Consider the following 21,918-nt stretch of genomic DNA (forward strand, 5'->3'; position numbering starts at 1 on the left):
GGCTTTGTGAAATGCTGGTAAGCTGCTGCCTGCGTTAATCTCACCGATCACAGCTGTACCCCACGCGATACGGCGATAGTGAAACGAAACAGTAAAGCCAGGCAGGAGAGATGCATGGCCAAGTGTGAAATGCCAGTGTGTGGGGGGGTGGGGGGGGCATGGGGGGGTTATCTCCTGCCCACCAAGAGAAGGCCCTAAGCCCCAGATGGTTCCCTCCCCGTGAAGAGGAGACGCGCAGGAGCTCGTCCCACCAGCTTAAACTCGGGGAGGACGGGAATAACACTCCCCGTCAAGGAGCAATCCCTATTGGGCTGCGGTTGGGCTCTGAAGGGGCAGGAATGACCAGGCATAAGCACCAGATCCCCTGGCTGTGCCGGGTCAACCCCGCAGCACACACAGTGCTTGCTTCTTATCAGAGTTTCTATTTCCTTTTGAAACCTGGGACTGTAACTCTCTGGTGCGTGTATGTGGGACCTGCTGTAACCTTGTCAAGAACTCCCCATGCTTTGTCTTCGTTAATAAATCTTTACTGAGGTTATCACAGGACTGGCTACAAGCGTTGCCTGTGGGGTGAGATCGAAGGTGCCGCTGCCCTGGGGTGAGCGACTGGTCCTGTGGGACAGGGAGTGACCGAACGTCGCTGTGATTTGTGGGGGAAGGGACGATCGATGGATCACAAGGGCAGGCTGGCCGGGGTGGCCAGACAGATCGCAGAGCCCAAGGGGAGCGTCTGGGGCTCCGCGGTTACGTTGTTACAGGGCCTGTGGAGTTCACACCCGATACTTTGGTGAAATCTCAGTACAGAACTCACCCAATGTGGGGCTGGTGCCCCGGGTACTAACTGTGCCCTGAGATTGGTCCCCACCCTCGTGAGCCACTCGACAGCGGGACAGGGTCGCCCCAGGGCCCTGCTGGGACTGAGGGGCAGGGATGGGTCCCGGGGGGGCAGCGCGGGCTGGAGCCGGGCAGAGCGCGGGGGGCAGACGGGGACAGGAAGGGACCGGCCCCAGGTTCTGCATTCTCCGGGCTGGGCGAGGGGCTGGGACAGACGGACAGAAACTCCTGCCGGCCGGGGGATCCGACGCCCAGGATCTAACTCAGGAGCCCTGCAGGGAGAGGGGAGAGAAATCAGCCCCTGGCCGTGGGGCTGGCGGGACGGACGGGGGATTTTCTCTGCCAGGCCCCAGGGCGCCCCAGGGACTCTGCCCGGCAGCCGCAGGGCTGGGGGATGCTCGGCAGGACCCAGGACCCTCTGCCCCCGGGAGCAGCTCGGGGATCGGCCTGAACGGGGACCGAGGGAGCCGCAGCCTCCTCCTCCGCGGGGCCAGCGCCCCATTGCCCAGCTGCCCAGGGGCTGAGCCGGGCGGGTGTCACGGGCCGAGGGGCAGAAGCAGCCGCCCCAGGGGCGCCCCAGGCAGCCTGTGCTCAGTGTGGGGGGAGGCGGGTTTAACGGGGGAGGGGGATTGAAATTACCTGCAGGTTGGAGAACGGGGCGCCCTGAAAAACAGAGAGAAACATGGTCAGAGCCCTGGGCGGGGGGAGCCGGTTCCTGGGGGTCAGAGCTCCAGCCCCTGCCCCACGGCATGGAACGCCCCCCACTAGGAACCCAGCCCCCCTCCGGCTCCCAGACCTGGGGTTACCCCCCCCCCCCCCGTTATTACTGTAAATCCCTGACCCAGGATCCCTGCCCGGGGGAGGGGACGGAAACGCTCTGAGCCCCGGGGCAGGGGCAGCTCCCTGCACTGCGAGGGGTCAGGGTCAGACCCACCCCGGGGGCTCGGCCGGGGGAGGGGAGAGTGGGAGCCCCCAGCCTGGCCCCGGGGCCCCGCACTGAGATCTCCCCCTGGCCCCTGCTCTGTCCCTGCCCTAGGAGGGGGAGGGTCTGATCCAGCCCCGGGCCCAGGAGAGGCGAAGCCGGGAGGCCCCTGCCAGACTCTGAGCAGCCCCTGCTGGGCGGGGGGTGGAAGCCTGCAGCCAGGCCCTGATTCCCCTGAGCCCCCCCGCAATAACTGGAGATATGCCAATCTCCTAGAACTGGAAGGGACCCTGAAAGGTCATTGAGTCCAGCCCCCTGCCTTCACTAGCAGGACCAAAAACTGATTTTTGCCCCAGATCCCTAAATGCCCTCCCTCAAGGATTGAACTCACAACCCTGGGTTTAGCAGGCCAATGCTCAAACCACTGAGCTATCCCTCCCCCCCAAGCTATCCCTGCCCGCCCGGAGCTGTTCACCTTTCTTATTCTTCAGGTAGATGAGGAGTCCGGGCACCAGGAAGATCAGCCCCAGCACGAAGCCCCCGACCCCCGTCAGCATCTTGCTCCTGGCGGAGTCAGACTGCGCCTCTGAAACAGGGACATGGAACGGGCCGGGTCAGAGCCAGGGGCCTCCGGGCCGGGCTCCCGTCCGTGCCAGTGACCGGCGCCGGCCGGGGCGGTGCCAGGGGCTAGGGCCTGCAGGAGCAGCTGTGGGACAATCTGCCCCATGTCAGAGCTCCTCCTGGTCTGTGATCGTCAGGCCCCTCAGCGCGAGGTTTGAGATCCCTGCCCGTTGTCAGCATGTACTAATCTAGCCCTGTCCCCATGTTCTGGTCAGGCAGAGACCCAAGCAGAGGGAGGGATAGTTTAGCAGAGGAAATGGAGGCTGGAGTGGATCTGAGGAAAGGGAGTTTCCTAGCACTAACTCTCCTGTGGCGCAGCCTCCCATGGCCAGCGGTGGGATTTCTGACCGGCCAAGGCACTGGAGGACAGAGTGTCAGGGGGGCCTGCTCCACGTCTGGGGCTGCCAGGCCCAATAACAAACAATACCAACGTTTCTGCCCAGAGCGGGAGTTTGGGCTGAAATGTACCGTGCTGGGCTCTGATTAGAGCTGAAACTTCCAGCCATTCCTCAGAGCATGGCTGGGGAACAGGGTGGATACAAATCAATTATTTAAAATAAAAACAAATAAATAAATAAGATTTTTTTAAAAATTTAAATCAGATTTTTTGATAAAATGCTTTTTGAGGAAAAAACCTATCTAAAGATAGTTTTAATTAAGATACATTATAGCTCAAAGATATCTCATTATGGAATAGGGATTATAAATTCTAATTCTATAGTATGAAACAATATATTCATGTCATGTTTAAGAAACGTTTTGTAAATGAATTCCAATAGTTCTGGATTAGGGACCCAATTTTATGGGGTTCCAGGGGCTTCTGTAGAGATTATTTAGGTTAATCTTTCGGTCTACCCAGCAGGACTCAGGGCTCAGTCTAGAAGATACCAGCAGAGATGCTTAGTTTGGCACTTCTCAAACTGTGGATTTGTGTCTCCAGAGGTAACATGCTTGTTAACAGCAAAAATGTTTTAAAATAAATAAATAATTGTGGTGGAGTGTGTGGGGGAGGGGAGAGCAGGGAGGATTTTAGGTGAGATGCAGGTATTCAGCCTGTAACATGAGCTAGGCCTGGGGGAGGAGAGGTGACACCTCTGCCCAGGAGCTAGACAAAGAAAAGGGGCGGAGGGGAAGGGTTGAGTCAGTCTTCGGTTGGGGAGCTGGGTGGTGGGTTTTCAGGGGATCCTAGGCTGGAATCCAGACACCCTGAACCCCCAGAAAGGCCAGATTGAGGGGTCCTGGCTCTGAACACAAGCTGGGCTGTATCCTGTGTTCCTGTTGTTCAATAAACCTTCTGTTTTACTGGCTGGCTAAGAGTCACTGTGAGTCCAGGAAGAGGGGTGCAGGGCCGGACTCCCCCATACTCCGTGACAATAATATATAGAGGTGAGAAATAACAGACTTCAACTCTATTGTCCCTCTGCAAATTTGTGTACAGAGTCAATCCCTTACCTCTCTCTAAAAGTGCAGAGTTTCTAAAAGTTCAATGAATAGAAGATTGTTGGGGGTGGAATAGATCTGGACAAGGAGAAGAAGTCTGGAGATATATGTGAGAAGGGTGGGACAGGCCGTAGAAACCCAAGTGAAACTGTTTGAGCAGCATATTCCAGAAGTCTTGAGGTCTTTGAGTGTAGCCTTCGTTGATTTGAGATCTACCCGCACCATTCTCCCACTAGAAGGGAAAACCTGTAATGGCAGTAGGCCGTAAAAGAGACCCGGTTTGGGAATATTTTAATGAAGTTCCTTTACCTGTGGGTAAGACAGGCATGCGTGCCAGGACCGTCCAGAGGATTCCGGGGGCCCAGGGTCTTCGGCGGCGGGGGGCCCTTCCGTTCCGGGACCCGCTGCCAAAGTGCCCTGAAGACCCGCAGCGGGAGCCCCCCGCCGCCTAATTACCGCCGAAGCGGGACCCGCTGCCGAAGCGCAGCCCGGTCTTTGGTGATAATTCGGTGGCGGGGGGGGTCCCCGCCGCGGGTCTTCGGGGCACTTCGGCGGCGGGTCCCGGAACAGAAGGGGCCCCCCGCCGCCGAAGACCGGGCTGCGCTTCGGCGGCGGCGGGTCCCGCTTCCCCCCCCCCGCGCCCCGGCCCCAGCCTCTTACCCGAGCGTGTCTCCGGCGGGGCCTGAGCTCCATCCCGCTCAGAGCCGCGTGGGGAGGGGGCGGGGCTGGGAGCTCCACGCCGAGCGGAGGCAGCTGCCCCGCCCCCTCCCCACGCCGCTCTGAGCGGGGTGGGGCTCAGGCCCCATTGGAGCTCCCAGCCCCGCCCCCTCACCACGCGGCTCGGATCGGGGCAGGGCTCAGGGGCCCCGCCGGAGACTCGGCGCTTGATGTGCTGAGGCTCCAGGAGAGGGGCAGAGGCGGGAGCCTCCGCTCTTCTCTTGGGGGCCCCTGCGGAGCCCGGGGCCCGGGGCAAATTGCCCCCTTTGCCCCCCCCCTGGCCGGCCCTGATGCGTGCAAATTCAAACAGTGCAACAAAGAAATGCAAGGCCTGGTCGCCTGAATGAAACATCATGATGAGAAGTGCTTCTTCTCAGGAGGAAACTGCGTTGAAGATGATGAAAGGAACATGTCTGAACATGCAGGATTCTGAAGACTATCCACCTTCAAGATCACTCTCCTTTCCGTATGATTGAGAAGCCACACTTCATTAACATGGTTCAGTCATGAAGACCAGGATACAGTCCACCCAACAGAGCAGATGTCGCAGGCAAATTGCTGGATAAAGTGTATGAAAGAGAAACTGAGCAGTGTGCAAACGGTCTAGAGGGTGAAATTGTTAACCTGAATCTTGATGAGTGGAGCAATGTCCGCAATGATCCTGTTGTATGTGCTTGTGTGACAACAGAAGAAGGGAATGTCTTCCTTACAGAAACAATTGATATATCAGGAAATGCACACACAGCAGAATACTTACAAGAAACTTTAACAAATGGTGAAAAAAAATTCAAATGTCTAGTATGCAGCTTGGTCACAGACAAGGCTGCAAATGTATCCAAGATGAGAAGAAATTTAGAAGAGAGTCCCAAGCTAATAACATACAGTTGCAGTGCTCATTTGATGCACCTCCTAGCCAAAGACTTCAGTGTTCCAGAAATAAAGGCTAATGTTGAAATTGCAAAATACTTCCATAACAACCACTTTGCAGCAGCTGCTCTGAAAAAAGTGGGAGGAACCAAGCTAACCCTCCCACAAGACGTGTGATGGAACTCAGCAGTGGACTGTTTGAGCACTATATCAAGAACTGGCCTAATCTGATGACAGTTTGTGAAAAAATAGATGGCACGGTCACCGCCGAAGTTCTCAACATTGGGCTTAAGAGAAATGTTGAACACATGCTGAGTACTCTGAAGCCTATTTCTGTTGCCTTGAACAAAATGCAGGGAAATAACTGTTTTATTGCTGACGCTGTTGAAATTTGGAAGGAACCGTGTGGGATGTTAAAAAGAGAAATATGCAATGAGAGAGTTAAATTACAAGCATTAAAAAAACCAATGGGACAAGCACTATCTCCAGCTCATCTTCTTGCAAATATTCTCAATACTCGGTACCAGGGTCAATCCTTAACTGCTGAAGAAGAGGAGTTGGCTCTGACATGGACATCCAGCAACCATCCCTCCATGGTGCCAACTATAATAAACTTCAGAGCTAGGGTGACCATTCAAGAAATATATGTTTGCTGATGATGTTTTAAAGAAAGTCACATTAGTGAACTGGTGGAAGTCACTTAAGCACTTGGATTCAGAGACTGTTGAAGTGATAATTTCACTTTTAACAACAATAGCTTCTTCTGCCAGTGTAGGAAGAATATTTTCTTCCTTTGGACTAATTCATTCCAAACTGAGAAATCGTTTGGGACCTAAAAAAGCAGGAAAGCTTGTTTTTCTTTTCCAGATTATGAACAAACAGGAAAATGAAGGTGAAGATGACTGAGTTAGCTGGAGAAGCCAATATTTTAGGTTTCTCATGTTGACCTGGCTGACATAGTCAATTTAATTTTTGTTTTGTTTTGTTTTTTAAATATTTCATTTAACTATTATAGTTAAAAACAATTTTAACAAAAACAAACCTGATTTTAAAAAACTTGAATGTTTAACTAAATTCAAAAATTCATATGCTTGTTTTGTTAAAATATTTTATGTTTGCTGTTGAAGAAAAAAAATCCAGAATACATAATGTTGTTGTTTTAGTTAAATAAAACAGTTTAAATGTTTGTCTGGTGATGATCTCCTCCTAATACAGGAAGGCAAGCAAATCCTCCAAATATTAATGATTAACCTGTTGAATTGGAGATAGTTCACCTCCCAGTGACTTCATAAATATCTGCTTCAATTATCTTTGGTAAATGAAATAACCAAACAATCATTCATTTTCTGATATAGCTGTAAAACTAATCTGAAAAGTTTTCAAAATAAATCACATTAAAAATGTATCATGTGTACCTTCTAAAAACAAAACCTACATCCATCTCTGAGTTGTGAAGAATATGTATTAAGGTTATAACAACCAACAAGAATGCACTTTTATGTAGAAAACCATGATTAAATCGAGTCTTCCTGACTAGTGTTTTAAATCACGATTTAAATCAAATCCACGCTGCTGGGGAATGATACTTGGTTTTGCCCATGTTAAATGTTCTTACGCCCACTGAGGAGTTCGGGTGCCTCCCAGTCTGGTTGTGCACAGACTCGGTAGAGATTTGTGAGCGTGTACCAGCTAAATTCTATGAAGATCCCATGTGCACTGAGCGTGCTCCATGCCCACAGAGCACCGACACGCCAGCTGCACTGCACATGGGCCAGCCCCACCACATGGCATCAACAGTGGGAGTGAAAATGTTTCCTGCAGCTGCTCCCCCTGGCTATGCCGGTGGCTGGGGTGTGGCACGGACAGCAGAGACGGACTCCTGAGCTCTCTCGGTTGCTGCCCAGGCCAGGCAGATGGGAAGGAGGACGTTCCCTGACTGGCGGCTGGGGCGAGGAGCAGCTGGGGAGGAAGGGGATGCCTTGGGGATGCCTTTGGTCCATCTCAGCAGATTCTGTCCTGGCTCCCTGTCCCCTCCGTCCTGGTCCTGCTCAGAGACCCCCCCCCCCCAAAGCTATGGGGCCATGGGGCCCTTGGCAGACCCTGCACTGCTCATCCCCCAGCAGAGCCACATCCCCTTGGGGTTCATCAGCCTAGTGCAATGGACATTTCCAGCACAGGCATCCAGGGGCAGGACAAACAGGGGCCGGGGCTCAGCCCAGCCTCTCGTTCCGCTGCAGGGCAGTCGCTGGCTGGGCCCGGGGGCTGGCTGGAGGGGTTGGGAGACGCCCTCGGTCCCCTCCTGGGGGCTGCTCTGGGTGGGGCATGGGAGGGTGATGGGCCCCAGGGACAAGCGCTCAGGGCTGTGTCCTGCCCAGCCCTGGGGGCTTCCCCAGCTGCTTCCCCCAAAGCGCAGCTGGGAGACCCCAGGGGAACCTCCCCTGTGGAGCGAGAGCCGACCCCAAGTGTGAGAGCAAATCCCTGTGGAGGGGGCCAGGGACAGGGGCTGAGGCACTGAGGGAATGGGGGGGATCCCCTGAGTGTCCCTGAGACAAGGGATTCCCCTTCACTTCCTGTCCCAAACTGCAGGTCTGTGCTGCTGTGGGGCTGTTAAACAGCGGCTGTGCCCCACCCCAGAGGGGGCTGCATTGCAGTGGGGGTGGGGGGCCCGGTGTTGGCTGGAGGCTCAGGCTGGGAAATGCTGGGGGCTGGGGGGGGCTGTAGAAACGTGCGCTCAGTCTCACTCCCCACAGCCCAGTGCTGCTGTGAGGGGGGGCAGGCTGGGGGGTCACATCCCGGCTCTCTGCCCCCAGGGGCTCTGCCCCAGGCCCATCCCCCGAGGGGTGCCCCACACCCAGAGGCTCTTACCCCAGTGCACGGCGAGGGGCCCCCACAGGCTGACGTGCTCCACCTGGCAGGTGTAGACGTCCCCGCGCCGGGGGCTCATCTCCAGCATCACCAGGATCTGGAAGGTCCAGTCTCCGTTCTGGAGCAGCTCCGTGGACACCACCCCGGCCGTCTGCTCCTGCCCGTTCTTCAGCCACTGGATCTCGATCCCCCCGGGGTAAAACCCCGTCACCGAGCAAACCAGCAGGTGGGGGTGGGGCTGGGACCCCGATTTCGTGGGGGAAACTTTCACCTTGGGCCGAACTGGGGGGAGAGAGAGAGGGGGGCTGGAGACAGAGCAGGACTCAGAGAGAACAAGTGACACCCCACTCCCAGGGAAAGGGCCCAGCCCCCCAAGTGTTCCAGGCTCCGGCAGAAAGGGCCCGAGGGAGTCGTGTCCCGTCACCCCCATGGGGACAGAGCCAGGGACCGGCTGACCCTCGGGGTGCAGGGAGACGGGGTCTCAGCCCAGGGACCAGAGGCTGCTCTCACACCTGTAACAGTCACACACCCGCCCAGAGACTGACCCGGGCGGGGCTCCGCTCCCTGCAGAGAGGGGGCGCCGCAGCCAGACCCGGGGACGGCAGGGGGATGGGAGGAGACACCGCCCCGTGACCCCTCCCCTCTCCGCCCCCACCGCTGAGTGACCCCCGCCCCCCGCCGGCTCCTGGTCCCCGGGCCCCGCCCTCTCCCCGCTCCCCCGGCCGCAGGACCCTCTCAGCCCCTCCCACCCCCGTCTCTGGCCCAGGTCGGGACCACGGAGATAACCGGGGGGGGGGCAGTGTGTCCGGACCCCCCCGCACTCACCTCTCCGGTTGACGGTGAAAGGCGTCCACGCCCCGTAGTTGTTCCGGCAGAACCGGTCCACCGAAGCCCGTTTGTACGCCAGGAGCTCGGGCTGGCTGTTCCAGTACTCGGCGTCCGGCCGCCCCAGCTCCGTGTCCACCTCGAACCGCCCCACGTCACTGTCGAAGTGCACGATCTGCTGCCGGTCGTAGATGTAGCGGTGCAGGAACCGGACCCGCTCGGTGCCGTTGGTGTACTGACACTCAGCCTTGAACTGGTGCAGGAACCGCCCTGGGAGGGGAACGGGCTCGGCTCAGACACCCCCCAGCTGCCCCCGGGATCGGAGCCGGAACCGCCGGACCCCCCCACCGCCCATAACCCCTCCCAGGCCCGGGGGAGCGCGGCGGGCAGGCAGGGCCGTGGGCGGCGGGGTGGGGGTGGCGGTAACACACGCGGGGAGTGTAGGGCAGAGACGGTGCCGGGGACAGGGGTAGAGACACTGAGCGGGCCGGGGGAAGACACCAGCACCTGCCCAGGACGGGGCTCCCCGGGGCGCTGGGGTCTGACCCCCCCCCCGATACACCCAGCGCTGCCCAGGCCGGGGCTCCCCGGGGCGCTGGGGTCTGACCCCCCGCCGATACACCCAGCGCTGCCCAGGCCGGGGCTCCCCGGGGCGCTGGGGTCTGACCCCCCCCGGATACACCCAGCGCTGCCCAGGACGGGGCTCCCCGGGGCGCTGGGGTCTGACCCCCTGGATACACCCAGCGCTGCCCAGGACGGGGCTCCCCGGGGTGCTGGGGTCTGACCTCCCCCCGGATACACCCAGCGCTGCCCAGGACGGGGCTCCCCGGGGCGCCGAGGTCTGACCCCCCTCCCCCCCGATACACCCAGCGCTGCCCAGGACGGGGCTCCCCGGGGCGCTGGGGTCTCTGCTCACCTGGGGGCTCCGTGCAATGAGCCAGGTGGGTTCTCAGCACCGTCAGTGTCACCAGCAGAGCCCCAGCCCAGCGGCTCCCGGCCCCCAGGATCCGACCCGCCCCCATCGCTGCTCAGGAGGGAGAGACCTGGAAACTCGTCGGGTCCCCCCAGACTGAGACCTTCTCTGTCCAGCTCCGAGCACCAGCCCCGGGACGCTGCCCACGGCCCCGGGGATTGGGCACCCCCAGCCCAGGGGCCAGTCAGCACCGGGGCTGGGCAGCGTCACCAGTCGCCAGGCAGAGCCGGCCCCAGCAGGGCTCGGTTCCCTACTTCTCCCTCGCAGGGGGCAGAGCAGGGCCTGGGGTCGGGCTGCAGGACTCGCCCAGCGCCTGCCATGGCCCCGGGGCAGCTGGAGAGCGGGGCCGGCCCAGGGAGCAGCCCCCCCCAGAGCAGGGCCCCCAGCAATGGGCCTGGGACCTTCCGTCCCCTTCCCCGGTGCCTTGACCCTCTGCTGCCGGCTGGGGCAGGACGGGTGTGGGGCGGGTTGCTGGTTTGTTGGGGGGTAAATTTAGTCTCGGGAAGGTTTGGGGCTGGTTCCACAGAGAAAAGTTCTGAGCTTCCCCTCCCCCCCCTCTGAGCCCCTCCCCCTCGCTGCTGCATTCACCCCCCACCCCGTGGGGCAGGGCCGGGCCAGTGTCCCCACGGCCCAGCTGGGGAGGGAGGCCCAGAGGAGTCAGTGACTGGCCCAGGGTCACACACAGTCTGTGGCAGGGCCGGGAATGACCCCAGGGCTCCTGGGTCCCAGGCCAGCCCCAAACTGCTGAGCCAGCCCCTCTACAGCCCCTCCAGAGCCCGGCCCCTCCTGCCGGGGGCAGTGTGAACACCCAGAGCGTGGGGGGATGGGTGAGTTGGCGCCATGGGGCGGGAGGCAGGTTTGGGCAGGGGACAGGGACCAACGTGCCCCACACAGGCCCAGGACAGACCTGGGGGGAGGGAGTTTGGTCACTAACAGCAGATTGGAGCCGGCAGCTTCTAGAGGTACAGAGCTTCTGTCCCTTCCCCTGCCCTCGGGGCCAGCCAGGCCCCTGCTCTGGGGCCAGATCGGAGCCGGTGCCCCCCCAGAGGGGAAAGGCTCCAGGGTCCTACCAAATTCATTGTCCATCTGGGGCAATTTCACGGCCATAGGATTTAAAAATCTGAAATTTCAGGGTGTTGTAACTGTAGGGGTCCTGACCCAACAGGGAGTTGTGGGTTATTGTAGGGGGTTGCAGTATTGCTACCCTTACTTCTGCGCTGCTGCCTTCAGAGCTGGGTACTTGGCCAGCAGCAGCCGCTCTCTGGCTACCCAGCTCTGAAGGCATCGCAGACGTCAGGGTGGCAACACCACAACCCCCTACAATAATCTCGCGACCCCCCCTGTGATTGATCCCCTTTTGGGTTGGGCTCTCCAGTCTGAGACACGGTGGTCTCCCCTGTGAAATCTGGTCTTTTGTGTACTTTTACCATTACCACCCTATCCTAGACAGAGTTCATGGTCCGTGATGCATTTTTCACGGCTGTGAATTTGATAGGGCCCTACCCAACTGCATGAATGATCCCCACCAAACCCCTTTCATGACCTGGTCTGCACTTAATGCGTCTCCCAGCAGAGCTCTGCGGGTCCAGGGTGTGACACCCCCCCCTGCCAGCGCCGCGTCCATACCAGGGGGGTCAGAGCCGCCCTGCTCCAGGCCCCACCGTGCAGCCCCAGCCCCGGGAGCTGGCGTACAGTATTTCTCCATCTCCCCTCTCTGCGAGGCTCAGCGCTGCTGCTCTGCCCGGTAACAGCCTGGTCGGTGCAGGGATTTCTGCCATTGGGTGCGGGCCCCTGGGACAGGCTCCCCTGGCCAATGCTGGGTGCTGCCCCCCCCCCCCCAGGGTGTGACATGTGCCCCCCACGCCCGGCCCCCTAGTGCTGCCGGCCCCATGCCCAGCCCAGTGCCGGGGAGAGGAGATGGGCGCAGGACGGGGCGTCCCCATGGCCCAGCTGACCCTGCTCACCCTGCTGGCCCTGCCGGGCACCGGGGCAGTGACAGGTACAGGGGGGGGGGGAGGGGAGCCAGACTGGGGGTGGGGGATGCGGGGAGGAGGGTCTCACCCCCTAGTGGTGAGGGGATGGGGTTGGCAGGCAGGAATGGGGGGCTGATCTGGGCAGGGTGAGGGCTGCAGGGAGGAGGGTCTCACCTCCATGCCAGCAGGGGAGGGGAGGCTGGTGCGGGGGCAGCAGAGGGATCGTGGGGAAGTGACTGTGGTTTGGGTACGACACAGCCCTGCCCTAGGGGTGCAGCCCCCTTCCCCCACAGGGACTCGGGGCCTGATCCCCCCAGGGGGGTGCCAGGCACAGGGGGGGTGGGGGAACATTCCCCAAAGAGCCGCGCCAGGGCCAGACCCTGCTGAGCAGTGAGTGCGTCTGTGCAGAGCAGGGAGTCCCTGGCCCCGCTCCCCGGCCTGGCCCCATTGTCCCCATCCCCCCAGGGCTCAGACCCACGGTGCCGGGGGGGCGGGGGAGGGCTCTGTGGGGCCGACTCTCCTCTGCTGGTGGTGGCGGGTTCCCTCCTCTGCAGTCGCTCAGTAAGATCCTGCCGGGCGAGCTGGGGTCAGCGAACGACTCCCTAGGATGCAGGTGCCCAACTCCCTTGGGCCCTGGGGGATCCCAGCCTCAGCCCTGAGATAGACCCCCTCCCCCTCCTGGAGTGTGTCTGACCCCCCAGCGCAGCTTTAATGTCTCCCCAGCATAATACCAGGGTCCCTGGGTCCCTGCACCCACTTTCCCCTCACACCGGGGCGCCCCAGTGCCAGGGTCACGGCCGGGGGCTGTGGCCCCAGGGGAAGAGATCAGAGACCCTGTATCCCAGGGGAGGGGCTGGTGTGGGTGCTGATGGGGACGCCCGTCTCCCCGCAGTGGATCACGTGATCTCCCAGGCGGAGTTCTACCAGCGCATGGACCGATCCCAGCAGGGGTCCGGGCAGTACATGCAGGAGTTCGACCAGGATGAGACCTTCCACGTGGACCTGGAGAGGAAGGAGACCGTCTGGCGCCTGCCCGACTTCAGCAAGTTCACCAGCTACGAGGCGCAGGGCGCCCTGCGCAACATCGCCATAACCAAGAACAACCTGGAGATCCTGATCAAGAGGTCCAACCGCACACGGGCTGAGAACGGTGGGACATTTTCCCTGCCAGGCACCCTCCTGGGACCCGTCCCTCCCCATGCCCACCTACTGCGACTCCCCACTCAGCTCCCGCCCCCAGCCCCTGGAGGGCTCCGGGGGCCAGTCAGCCGGGCCAGGGCTCTGCAGGGCAGGGGGCCCGGGCAGTTCTCACCCTCCAGGCTGGGGGCCCAGGGCAGCTCCTTTGCCGAGGGCTGTTCATGGCCCCTGCCTAGCGCCAGGCCCTGCCCCTGAGGGATTCTCTCCCCTGCCCCTTGTGCCCCTTGAGCCGTGAGGGCAGGGAGCTGAGACGGCCCCGGTGACACCCCACAGTCCTGGGGAGAGACCCTGAGCTGGAGCGTGAGCACCAGGGACTGGCTGGCTCAGGGGGGCAGGGAATGGGGCAGGGGCCTGTCCCCTCTAGGGGGCGCTGGCTCCGATCCGGCCCCAGGGCAGGGACTGGCTGGCACAGGGGGGCAGGGAATGGGGCAGGGGCCTGTCCCCTCTAGGGGGCGCTGGCTCCCATCCGGCCCCAGGGCAGGGACTGGCTGGCTCAGGGCCAGGCAATGGGACCCACTGACCCCTGTCTCCCCAGTGCCCCCTGAGGTGACCGTGTTCCCTGAAGACCCCGTGGAGCTGGGGGAGCCCAACGTCCTGATCTGCTTCGCGGACAAGTTCTCCCCGCCGGTGCTCAGTGTGACGTGGCTGAAGAACGGGCAGGAGGTGACCGAGGGCGTCTCCGAGACCGACTTCTACCCCCGCCAGGACAACTCCTTCCGCAAGTTCTCCTACCTGCCCTTCCTCCCCAGCCAGGGCGACTTCTACGACTGCCGGGTGGAGCACGGGGGGCTGGCCGAGCCCTTCACGAAGCACTGGGGTGAGGCCGGGGCACCCGGGGACCCTGCTGGGCACAGGGCTGGGAGCCAGGACTCCTGGGTTCTATCCCGGCTCGGGGAGGGCAGGGGGCGCTGGTGGGTTAGAGCAGGGGGGCTGGGAGCCAGGACTCCTGGGTTCTCTCCCCATCTCTGGGAGGGGAGTGGGGACTGGTGGTCAGAGCAGGGGGGCTGGGAGCCAGGACTCCTGGGTTCTCTCCTGGCTCTGGGAGGGGAGTGGGGGCTGGTGGCTAGAGCAGGGTGGGCTGGGAGCCAGGACTCCTGGGTTCTATCCCAGCTCTGGGAGGGAGGGACAGGAACAGCCCTCTTCACTCCATGGGCTTCTCCTCCTCCTCTCTCCAGAAGCCCAGGTGCCCAGCCCCGTCCCCGAGACCACAGAGACCCTGGTGTGTGCCCTGGGCCTGGCCATGGGCATCGTCGGCATCATCGCGGGCACCATCCTCATCGTCAAGGGGATGAAGATGAACGCCGCCCGCAACCCGCGGGGCCCCCTGTGAGTAGCCGCTGCCTGGGGGAGGCACCCGCTGCACCCGCAGCCCCTGGGCCCACCCAGCACCCACTGGGGAGACCCCCCACCCGCTGGGCCCCACCAGCCAGCCACAGCCCCTCCCCGACACAGCACCCCCTGTATTAATGGGAGAGTCCCTGGGGGTGCTGGGGAGTGACCCTGATCCCTGCCAGTCTCATGTTGGGGCCCAGGGCTCCTGGTAACTGACCCTCTTTGCCTTTCAGATAAACACAGGGAGGAGTCAGAGCCCTCGAATCCGCCCGGTGCCTTCGTGGGACCCACTCGCACAGCCCCCTCCCCTCCTGCTGCCCCCAGCGTCCCTGCTCCGCTCCCGTCGGTGCCAGCTGCTGTACCCCGGCAGGAGCCCCCCGGACCCGTAACCGTGACATCCAACCCGTTAGAGACTCACTGGGGAGCCGGTGCCTCCGGTTGTCCCTGCGCCCACTCTGTGCTTGGGATGGGGGAGCCTATGCAGGGAGAGGGCTGCTGCCCCGTGGGGTGGGAATGGGGGTCGCCCCCTCGTCGGGGGCAGCAGGGCCCACGGGGCTGATCCAAACCCCACTGCCGTCATGGGGAAGGTTTCTCTTGACTCCAGTGGGCGCTGGATTGGGCCCCAAGCCCGGCCCCTATTGGCCAGCGGCTGCTGTCAGTCACCCCAGGTAAAGCCCCTCCAGCCATTACCCAGAAGGCTTTGGGCCTGATTTGGCCATTCCCGGTCAATGGGGTCCCTGTGGGGTGGGATGGGGCCCATGGCTGGGGAGCAATAACGTGGGTTTGGGACGTTCCTGAGTTTTTTATCCTGATTTAAAATCTGGTCAGTCTGGGCCGTGCCCGCGGCAGCCTGTGTTATCCCAGCCCAGCCACAGTCTGTCCAGGGGCACCAGGTTACACTGGGAGTTTGGTATGAGAGGTAAGGAAGGAGCCAGGACTCCTGGGTTCTCTCCCAGCTCTGGAAGCGGAGTGGGGGCTGGTGGGTTAGAGCAGGGGGGCTGGGAGTCAGGACTCCAGGGTTCTATTCCCATTGCTGACTCTGACTTGCCGCATGCCCTTGGGTAAATTATCTTCCTCTGCCTCCTTTTCCCCTTGTGTGAAATGTGGCCGTTCTCCCCTGGGTCGGTGCGGGAGGCTCGGGGGCAGAGGGATGGTCCATGGAGCACTCTGAGCTCGTCCCATGGCCGGGAGCCCAGGAGCAGGGCAGGGCTCATGGGCCAGGCTCCCCAGGACTGAGCCCCGCAGGGCGAGCGGCTGCAGACACGCTGGCCTGGCTGGGGGCTGCGGTGACGTCCCCCAGGCTGGGGTCACCATGACACAAAGGGCAGATCCCCTCCTCTCCCCCCCCCGAACGTGGCACTGAGCCGTAGCCCAGCTTCCTCGCACCCCTTCCCTGGCACAAGCTAAGAGACCCCGCCCCACCCCCGGCTCCCACCAGCAGCGATTGGCTGCTCCAATCCGCCAATAACACCACCAACCAGCCAAGCTCTCCCATTGGCCGCCGGAGCCTCGGTCCAGCCTCGTGCGTGTTCCCATTGGCTGCCACCATCCAGCTGCCCCTGGGAAAATGGTCCCAGGTCCCTTTAGGCAGCTCCAGACACCGGCCCTGGGCTTCTGCCAGTTGGGGAGGCCCTGGGGGCCTGGGCGTGTGGCGGGGGAGGGGGGGCGCTGTTTCCAGTGGGGGCACGGCTGGGGGGGGCGGCTGCTTCCAGTAGGGGGGGGGGCACACAGCTTGGGGGGCTGCTTCCAGTGGGGTCTGGCAGGGCCGAGCTAGTCAGTAGCTGGGTGAGCCGAGAGACGATGTAACCCCACCATGGGGCGCGTCTGCAAGGACACCGAGGCTGGGCAGTGATGCTGGGACGGGTCAGTTACACACAGCGAGCTGGGGCATGCAGGGAGCTGGGCCCATTCACGCATGTTTTCACACAGCCAGGGCCAGGCTGGACAACCAGGAACTGAGGATGGGGGTTAGGTGGGCTATATTCTGAGATGCAGAGACCCTGAACACGATGTGGGGGTCAAGTCAGAACCCAACGAACGTGAGCTCCCAGGGCCGTGCTGTGTCTTGGGGGGTAGGTGTGACCCTGGGCTGTAGGAAAAGACGGTTACTCACCGTAGTAACTGTGGTTCTTCGAGATGTGTTGCTCCTATCCATTCCATGTAGGTGTGCGCGCCGCGCGTGCACGGCTCTTCGGAACATTTTTACCCTAGCAACTCCGGTGGGCCGGCTGGTGCCCCCTGGAGTGGCGCCGCCATGGCGCCGAATATATACCCCAGCCGGCCCATCCGCTCCTCCGTTCCTTCTTGCCGGCTACTCCGACAGTGGGGAAGGAGGACGGGTCTGGAATGGATTGGAGCAACACATCTCGAAGAACAACAGTTACTACAGGTGAGTAACCGTCTTTTCTTCTTCGAGTGATTGCTCCTATGCATTCCAGTCAGGTGATTCCCAAGCCTTACCTAGGCGGTGGGGTCGGAGTGAGATGTGGCAGAGTGCAAGACTGCGGAGCCGAAGGCTGCATCGTCTCTGGATTGTTGCACCAATGCGTAGTGGGAAGCAAAGGTGTGAACAGAAGACCAGGTAGCCGCCCGACAGATGTCCTGAATGGGGACATGGGCCAGGAAGGCGGCAGAAGAGGCTTGCGCTCTCGTAGAGTAAGCGGTGAGGCGGCTAGCTGGCAGACGAGCAAGCTCGTAACATGTCCGGATACATGATGTTACCCAGGAGGAAATCCTCTGAGAGGAGACCGGCTTGCCTTTCATGCGATCAGCAACCGCCACGAATAGTTGGGGCGAATGCTGGAAGGGTTTTGTTCGCTCTATGTAAAATGCGAGGGCGTGAAGCTGTTGTTCACAACTTGAGGCGTGTGGCTTCGGGAAAAAGACCGGGAGAAAAATGTCCTGGTTCAAATGGAAGGCCAACACCACCTTAGGAAGGAAGGCCAGGTGTGGCCGAAGCTGCACCTTGTCTGCATGGAAGATGGTATATGGCGGACCAGCCGTTAGGGCATGAAGCTTGGAAACTTGCCTCGCTGAAGTTATAGCGACGAGAAAAGCCGTTTTCCATGATAGATAGAGCAGGGAACACGTGGTCAAGGGCTCGAAGGGGGCTCCCATGAGCCTGGCTAGAACTAGGTTCAAATCCCAGGACGGGGTAGGACGTTGTACTGGTGGGAACGAGCGATCTAGGCCCTTAAGGAAGCGGGAAACCATCTGGTTGGAAAAGATGGACCGTTCTCCTACGCCGGGTCGGAAGGCGGAGATGGCCGCCAGGTGCATCTTCAAGGAGGAGACCGCGAGACCTTGCTCCTTGAGATACCAGAGGTAGTCCAGGATCGTAGGAATAGGGACTGCGAAAGGATCGAGACCCTTCTGATCGCACCAGAGTGAGAAACGCTTCCATTTTGCGAGGTAGGTTGAGCGAGTGGAAGGCTTCCTGCTTTCCATTAGGACTTGCTGTACCTCAGCCGAACAGACACGCTCCGCGCGAGTCAGCCACGCAGGCACCACGCTGTAAGATGGAGGGACTGTAGGTCCGGGTGGCGAAGCCTGCCGAAGTCCTGCGTTATCAAGTCTGGCCATAATGGGAGGGGAATGGGATCCCATACTGAAAGCTCGAGCAGCAGGGTGTACCAGCGCTGTCTCGGCCAGGCCGGAGCAACGAGTATGAGGCGGGCCCTGTCCCTCCGGAGTTTGAGTAGCACCCGGTGCACAAGGGGAAACGGAGGGAAGGCATATAGCAGGCGACCCGTCCAGGGGCGGAGAAAAGCGTCCGATAGGGAGCCCTGGGAGCGACCCTGGTAGGAGCAGAACTGGTGGCATTTGCTGTTCTCTTTGGAGGCAAACAGGTCTATTTGGGGAAAGCCCCACCTTTGGAAAATTGTGTGCACCACATCCGGACGAAGGGACCACTCGTGGGAGAGGAATGACCTGCTGAGATGGTCTGCCAGCGTGTTCTGCACTCCTGGAAGAAAGGACGCTACCAGGTGAATCGAGTGGGCTATGCAGAAGTCCCAAAGGAGCATCGCTTCCGTGCACAGCAGAGAGGAGCGGGCCCCGCCCTGTTTGTTGACGTAAAACATCGCTGTCGTGTTGTCCATGAAAACAGCCACACAGCGCCCTTGGAGGTGGGCGTGGAAGGTTTGACACGCCAAGCGGATCGCCCACAGCTCCCTGACATTGATATGGAGGGAGAGCTCTCGGGGCGACCAGAGACCTTGGGTGTGAAGGTCGCCGAGGTGTGCTCCCCATCCCAACGCCGAGGCATCCGTGGTCAGGGTGACGGACAGGCGAGGAGGGCGGAATGGGACTCCTGCACACACGACCTCTGAGTCCAGCCACCAGTTGAGCGAATCGAGGGTCGAGCCTACAATCCTTTCCCACCGTTGTTGTGGGAAAGGATTGTAGGCTCCAGACGAGGGAAACCATAGTTTGGTGCCGAGGTCGAGGGAGGCAGGCCCTGGCCAAATTGGAATCCAGGATCACTCCGATGAACTCCACCCTTTGCGATGGAGCTAAAGTGGACTTCTTGGCATTTATTAGAAGTCCGAGACGCTGAAATAGGGCAAGGATGTCGGCCACTTGACGCGCTACCAGTTGGCGGGATGGGCCGCGGACCAGCCAGTCGTCGAGATACGGGTACACGTGTATGCGATGACGGCGGAGGGCTGCTGCCACCACTGCCATGCACTTGGTGAAAACCCGTGGCGCGGTGGACAGGCCGAAGGGTAGCACCGTAAACTGGCAGTGCGTGTTGTTGATGACGAAACGCAGGTAGCGCCGATGAGGAGGGTAAATCGCGATATGGAAATACGCGTCCTTCATGTTGAGGGCGGCAAACCAGTCTCCCGGATCCAGGGAGGGAATGATGGTCCCCAGGGTTACCATGCGGAACTTGAGCTTGAGTAGGTATCTGTTGAGCTCTCGGAGATCTAGTATAGGTCGTAGACCTCCATTCGCCTTGGGGATTAGGAAATATCGGGAATAAAATCCCCTGCCTCACATGTCGTTCGGCACCTCCTCTATGGCACCCAAACCCAACAGAGTCTCGACCTCTTGCAAGAGGAATTGCTCGTGAGAGGGGTCCCTGAAGAGGGACGGGGAGGGAGGAGGCGAAACAAATTGAAGGCGGTAACCAGACTCTACCGTGCGCAGTACCCAGTTGTCCGTTGTTATCTGGGACCACGCCGGGAGGAAGTGGGAAAGACGGTGGCAAAATAACGGGGAAGGATCCGGTGAAGACACTGATGGGCTGTCCTCGGGCGTCCCATCAAAAGACAGACTTAGGCCCCTGAGGGGCTTTGGAGGGTGTTTGGGACTGATTACCCCGGTTGCCCGACGGTCTACGGTGGCTCACCCTGCCTCTGCGCCTATTATCAGGCCGTGGCCGGCCTTGACTAAACGGGCGGTACGGCTGCTGCCGGAAGGACCTCCGCTGGGTAGCCGGCGTGTGCATGCCCAGGGTGCAAATGGCGATTCGCCCATCTTTGAGGGTCTGAATCCTCTCGTCTGTTTTTTTTTTTTTTTTTTTTTTTAAAAAGAGGCCCTTGGTGTCGAACGGGAGGTCCTGCAATGTGTACTGGACCTCGGGCGGCAAGGTGGAGGCCTGCAGCCAGGAAATTCTCCGCATGGTCACTCCCGAGGCCAAGGTTCTGGTTCCTGAGTCTGCTGAGTCCAGAGAGGCCTGGATGGAGGACCGAGAGGCTTTCTTGCCCTTCTCAATAAGGGCTGAGAATTCCGGTCAGGAGGTCGTTGGTACCAGCTCCGTAAACTTGGAGAGTGAGACCAAGGCGTCGTACGTATAGCGACCGAGGAGAGCCAGTTGGTTGGCAATCCGTAGCTGGAGGCCACCGGCCGAATAGACCTTCCGGCCCAACAGATCCATCCTCCGGGCCTCCTTCGATTTTGGCGCTGGAGCAAGTTGCCCATGGCGCTCCCGGTCATTCACGGACTGTACCACTAAGGAGTCCGGAGCTGGGTGCGTGTACAGATACTCGTACCCACTGGGGGGGAACTGAGTATTTCCGTTCCACCCCTCGAGCGGTGGGCGGGATGGAAGCCGGCGACTGCCAGATCGTATTGGCATTTCTCTGTATGGTCCTAATGAAGGGCAAGGCCACCTGCAGCGGGACCTCAGCTCCAAGAACGCTGGTCATCGTCCTCCGCGACCTCCTCGACAGGGAGGTCAATAGCATGTGCCACCCGTCGAAGCAGGTCCTGGTGGGCACACAGGTCAATTGGTGGAGGGCCCGATGTCGATGCCTCTGCCACCGCCTCATCCGGTGATGAAGACGAGGATAGGCCCTGGACCATGGCTTCCGGAGGTGGTTCGTCCACGCATTGCGAAGCCTCTGCGTGTGTGGGATGATCTCCCGCTACCGGTGGCTGCAGTTCCTCTCCCAAAGGTGATGGAGGAGGTCTGCTGACCGTGGCTTCCGGCACCCTGTGGTCGGAAGCTCTGGGCTGCTGAGTGACGGGGACCCCTTGAGCCTCGTGATAGGCCCAGGGTGTCCAGAAGCCCCATTGTTGAGGTCCGTGGTCCTGGCCTTGGGGGTCGGCGCGGAGATCACCACCGCTGCCCGCTTGGGAGGCGACTGAAGGTTGGCGGGAAGGCCACGGGGGGGCAGAGGCACTGAGAGACTGCGCCGTCGATCTGTCCCTGGAAGGTGCCGGTCGTCGCGGTGCTGAGAACGAGACCGGGACCATCGACTGCGCGGGTGCCGGGAGGTCGACCGAGATCGCGATCATCGTCAGTGGGAGCAGCTGCGCGATGATCGGTACCGGGAGCGGTACCGGGATCCGGATCTCCGGCGGTACCGACGGTCGGGTGACCGGGACCGGGATCGTCTCCGGGAGTGCGACCGGTACCGCGAAGTGGAGCGGTACCGGGACTCCGACCGGCGCCGAGATGGAGAACGGTACCGGGATCGTGATTGGTGCCGTGATCTGGACCGACGAGAAGGTGAACGTCTCCGGGATCGGGACCGGGACCGGAACCGGGACCTGGAGCGCCTTCTGTCTCGTCTGTCAGGGGACGGGGGCCTCATGATGGCCGGCTTGCCCACTGACTTCACAGCCCGCACTGGCGGTGCCGGGGGCTGTAGGCCTGATGGCTCTGTGAGCGCCATCAGTTCTCTTGCCGTCGAGAATGTTTCTGGCGTCGACGGGAGAGGCAGCTCGACCACGGTTTGCACCGGGGAGCAGGGTGGTACCGGACTCGATGGCTCTTGCGGTGCCGGAGTCAACGTTACTGTGCATGGCTTGTGCACCATCATAGTCGGTGCCGGAGGTGCCGGCGGTGGCTGGGTGAGCGGCCCCGGTGCCGGAGGCTTGGAGGTTGCCTGCGCCGGCTT

At 60.8% G+C, this 21,918-nt stretch overlaps 2 protein-coding genes across 2 annotated transcripts; one reads left to right on the forward strand and one right to left on the reverse strand.

Moving 5' to 3' along the window:
• Positions 1 to 514: 514 nt before the first annotated feature.
• On the reverse strand, positions 515 to 10,185 carry LOC123346426 (DLA class II histocompatibility antigen, DR-1 beta chain-like). Its single transcript, XM_044983819.1, has 6 exons — positions 10,008 to 10,185; positions 9,092 to 9,361; positions 8,267 to 8,548; positions 2,232 to 2,342; positions 1,474 to 1,497; positions 515 to 1,106 (listed from the first exon to the last, which is right to left on the reverse strand). The coding sequence occupies exons 1-6, from the start codon at positions 10,111 to 10,113 to the stop codon at positions 1,093 to 1,095; spliced, it is 807 nt and encodes a 268-aa protein (XP_044839754.1). The 5' UTR covers positions 10,114 to 10,185; the 3' UTR covers positions 515 to 1,092.
• A 719-nt stretch (positions 10,186 to 10,904) lies between these two features.
• On the forward strand, positions 10,905 to 15,343 carry LOC123345781 (HLA class II histocompatibility antigen, DR alpha chain-like). Its single transcript, XM_044982830.1, has 6 exons — positions 10,905 to 10,920; positions 11,941 to 12,063; positions 12,930 to 13,187; positions 13,770 to 14,051; positions 14,410 to 14,560; positions 14,800 to 15,343. The coding sequence occupies exons 1-6, from the start codon at positions 10,905 to 10,907 to the stop codon at positions 14,801 to 14,803; spliced, it is 834 nt and encodes a 277-aa protein (XP_044838765.1). The 3' UTR covers positions 14,804 to 15,343.
• The last annotated feature ends 6,575 nt before the right edge of the window (positions 15,344 to 21,918 follow it).

The sequence above is a fragment of the Mauremys mutica genome, chromosome 12 (assembly GCF_020497125.1).
Source record: "Mauremys mutica isolate MM-2020 ecotype Southern chromosome 12, ASM2049712v1, whole genome shotgun sequence".
Classification (NCBI taxonomy): Eukaryota; Metazoa; Chordata; order Testudines; family Geoemydidae; genus Mauremys; species Mauremys mutica.

Excerpts from the sequence above, each read along its gene's own strand:
- LOC123346426 (XM_044983819.1), bottom strand. The coding sequence starts at position 10,113 with ATGGGGGCGGGTCGGATCCTGGGGGCCGGGAGCCGCTGGGCTGGGGCT. Across the intron at positions 8,549-9,091 it reads TTTCACCGTCAACCGGAGAG|TTCGGCCCAAGGTGAAAGTT; the intron begins GTGAGTGCGGGG and ends CTCTCCCCCCAG. Across the intron at positions 2,343-8,266 it reads GCCCCTCGCCGTGCACTGGG|AGGCGCAGTCTGACTCCGCC; the intron begins GTAAGAGCCTCT and ends TCCCTGTTTCAG.
- LOC123345781 (XM_044982830.1), top strand. Across the intron at positions 12,064-12,929 it reads GGGCACCGGGGCAGTGACAG|TGGATCACGTGATCTCCCAG; the intron begins GTACAGGGGGGG and ends GTCTCCCCGCAG. Across the intron at positions 13,188-13,769 it reads CCGCACACGGGCTGAGAACG|TGCCCCCTGAGGTGACCGTG; the intron begins GTGGGACATTTT and ends CTGTCTCCCCAG.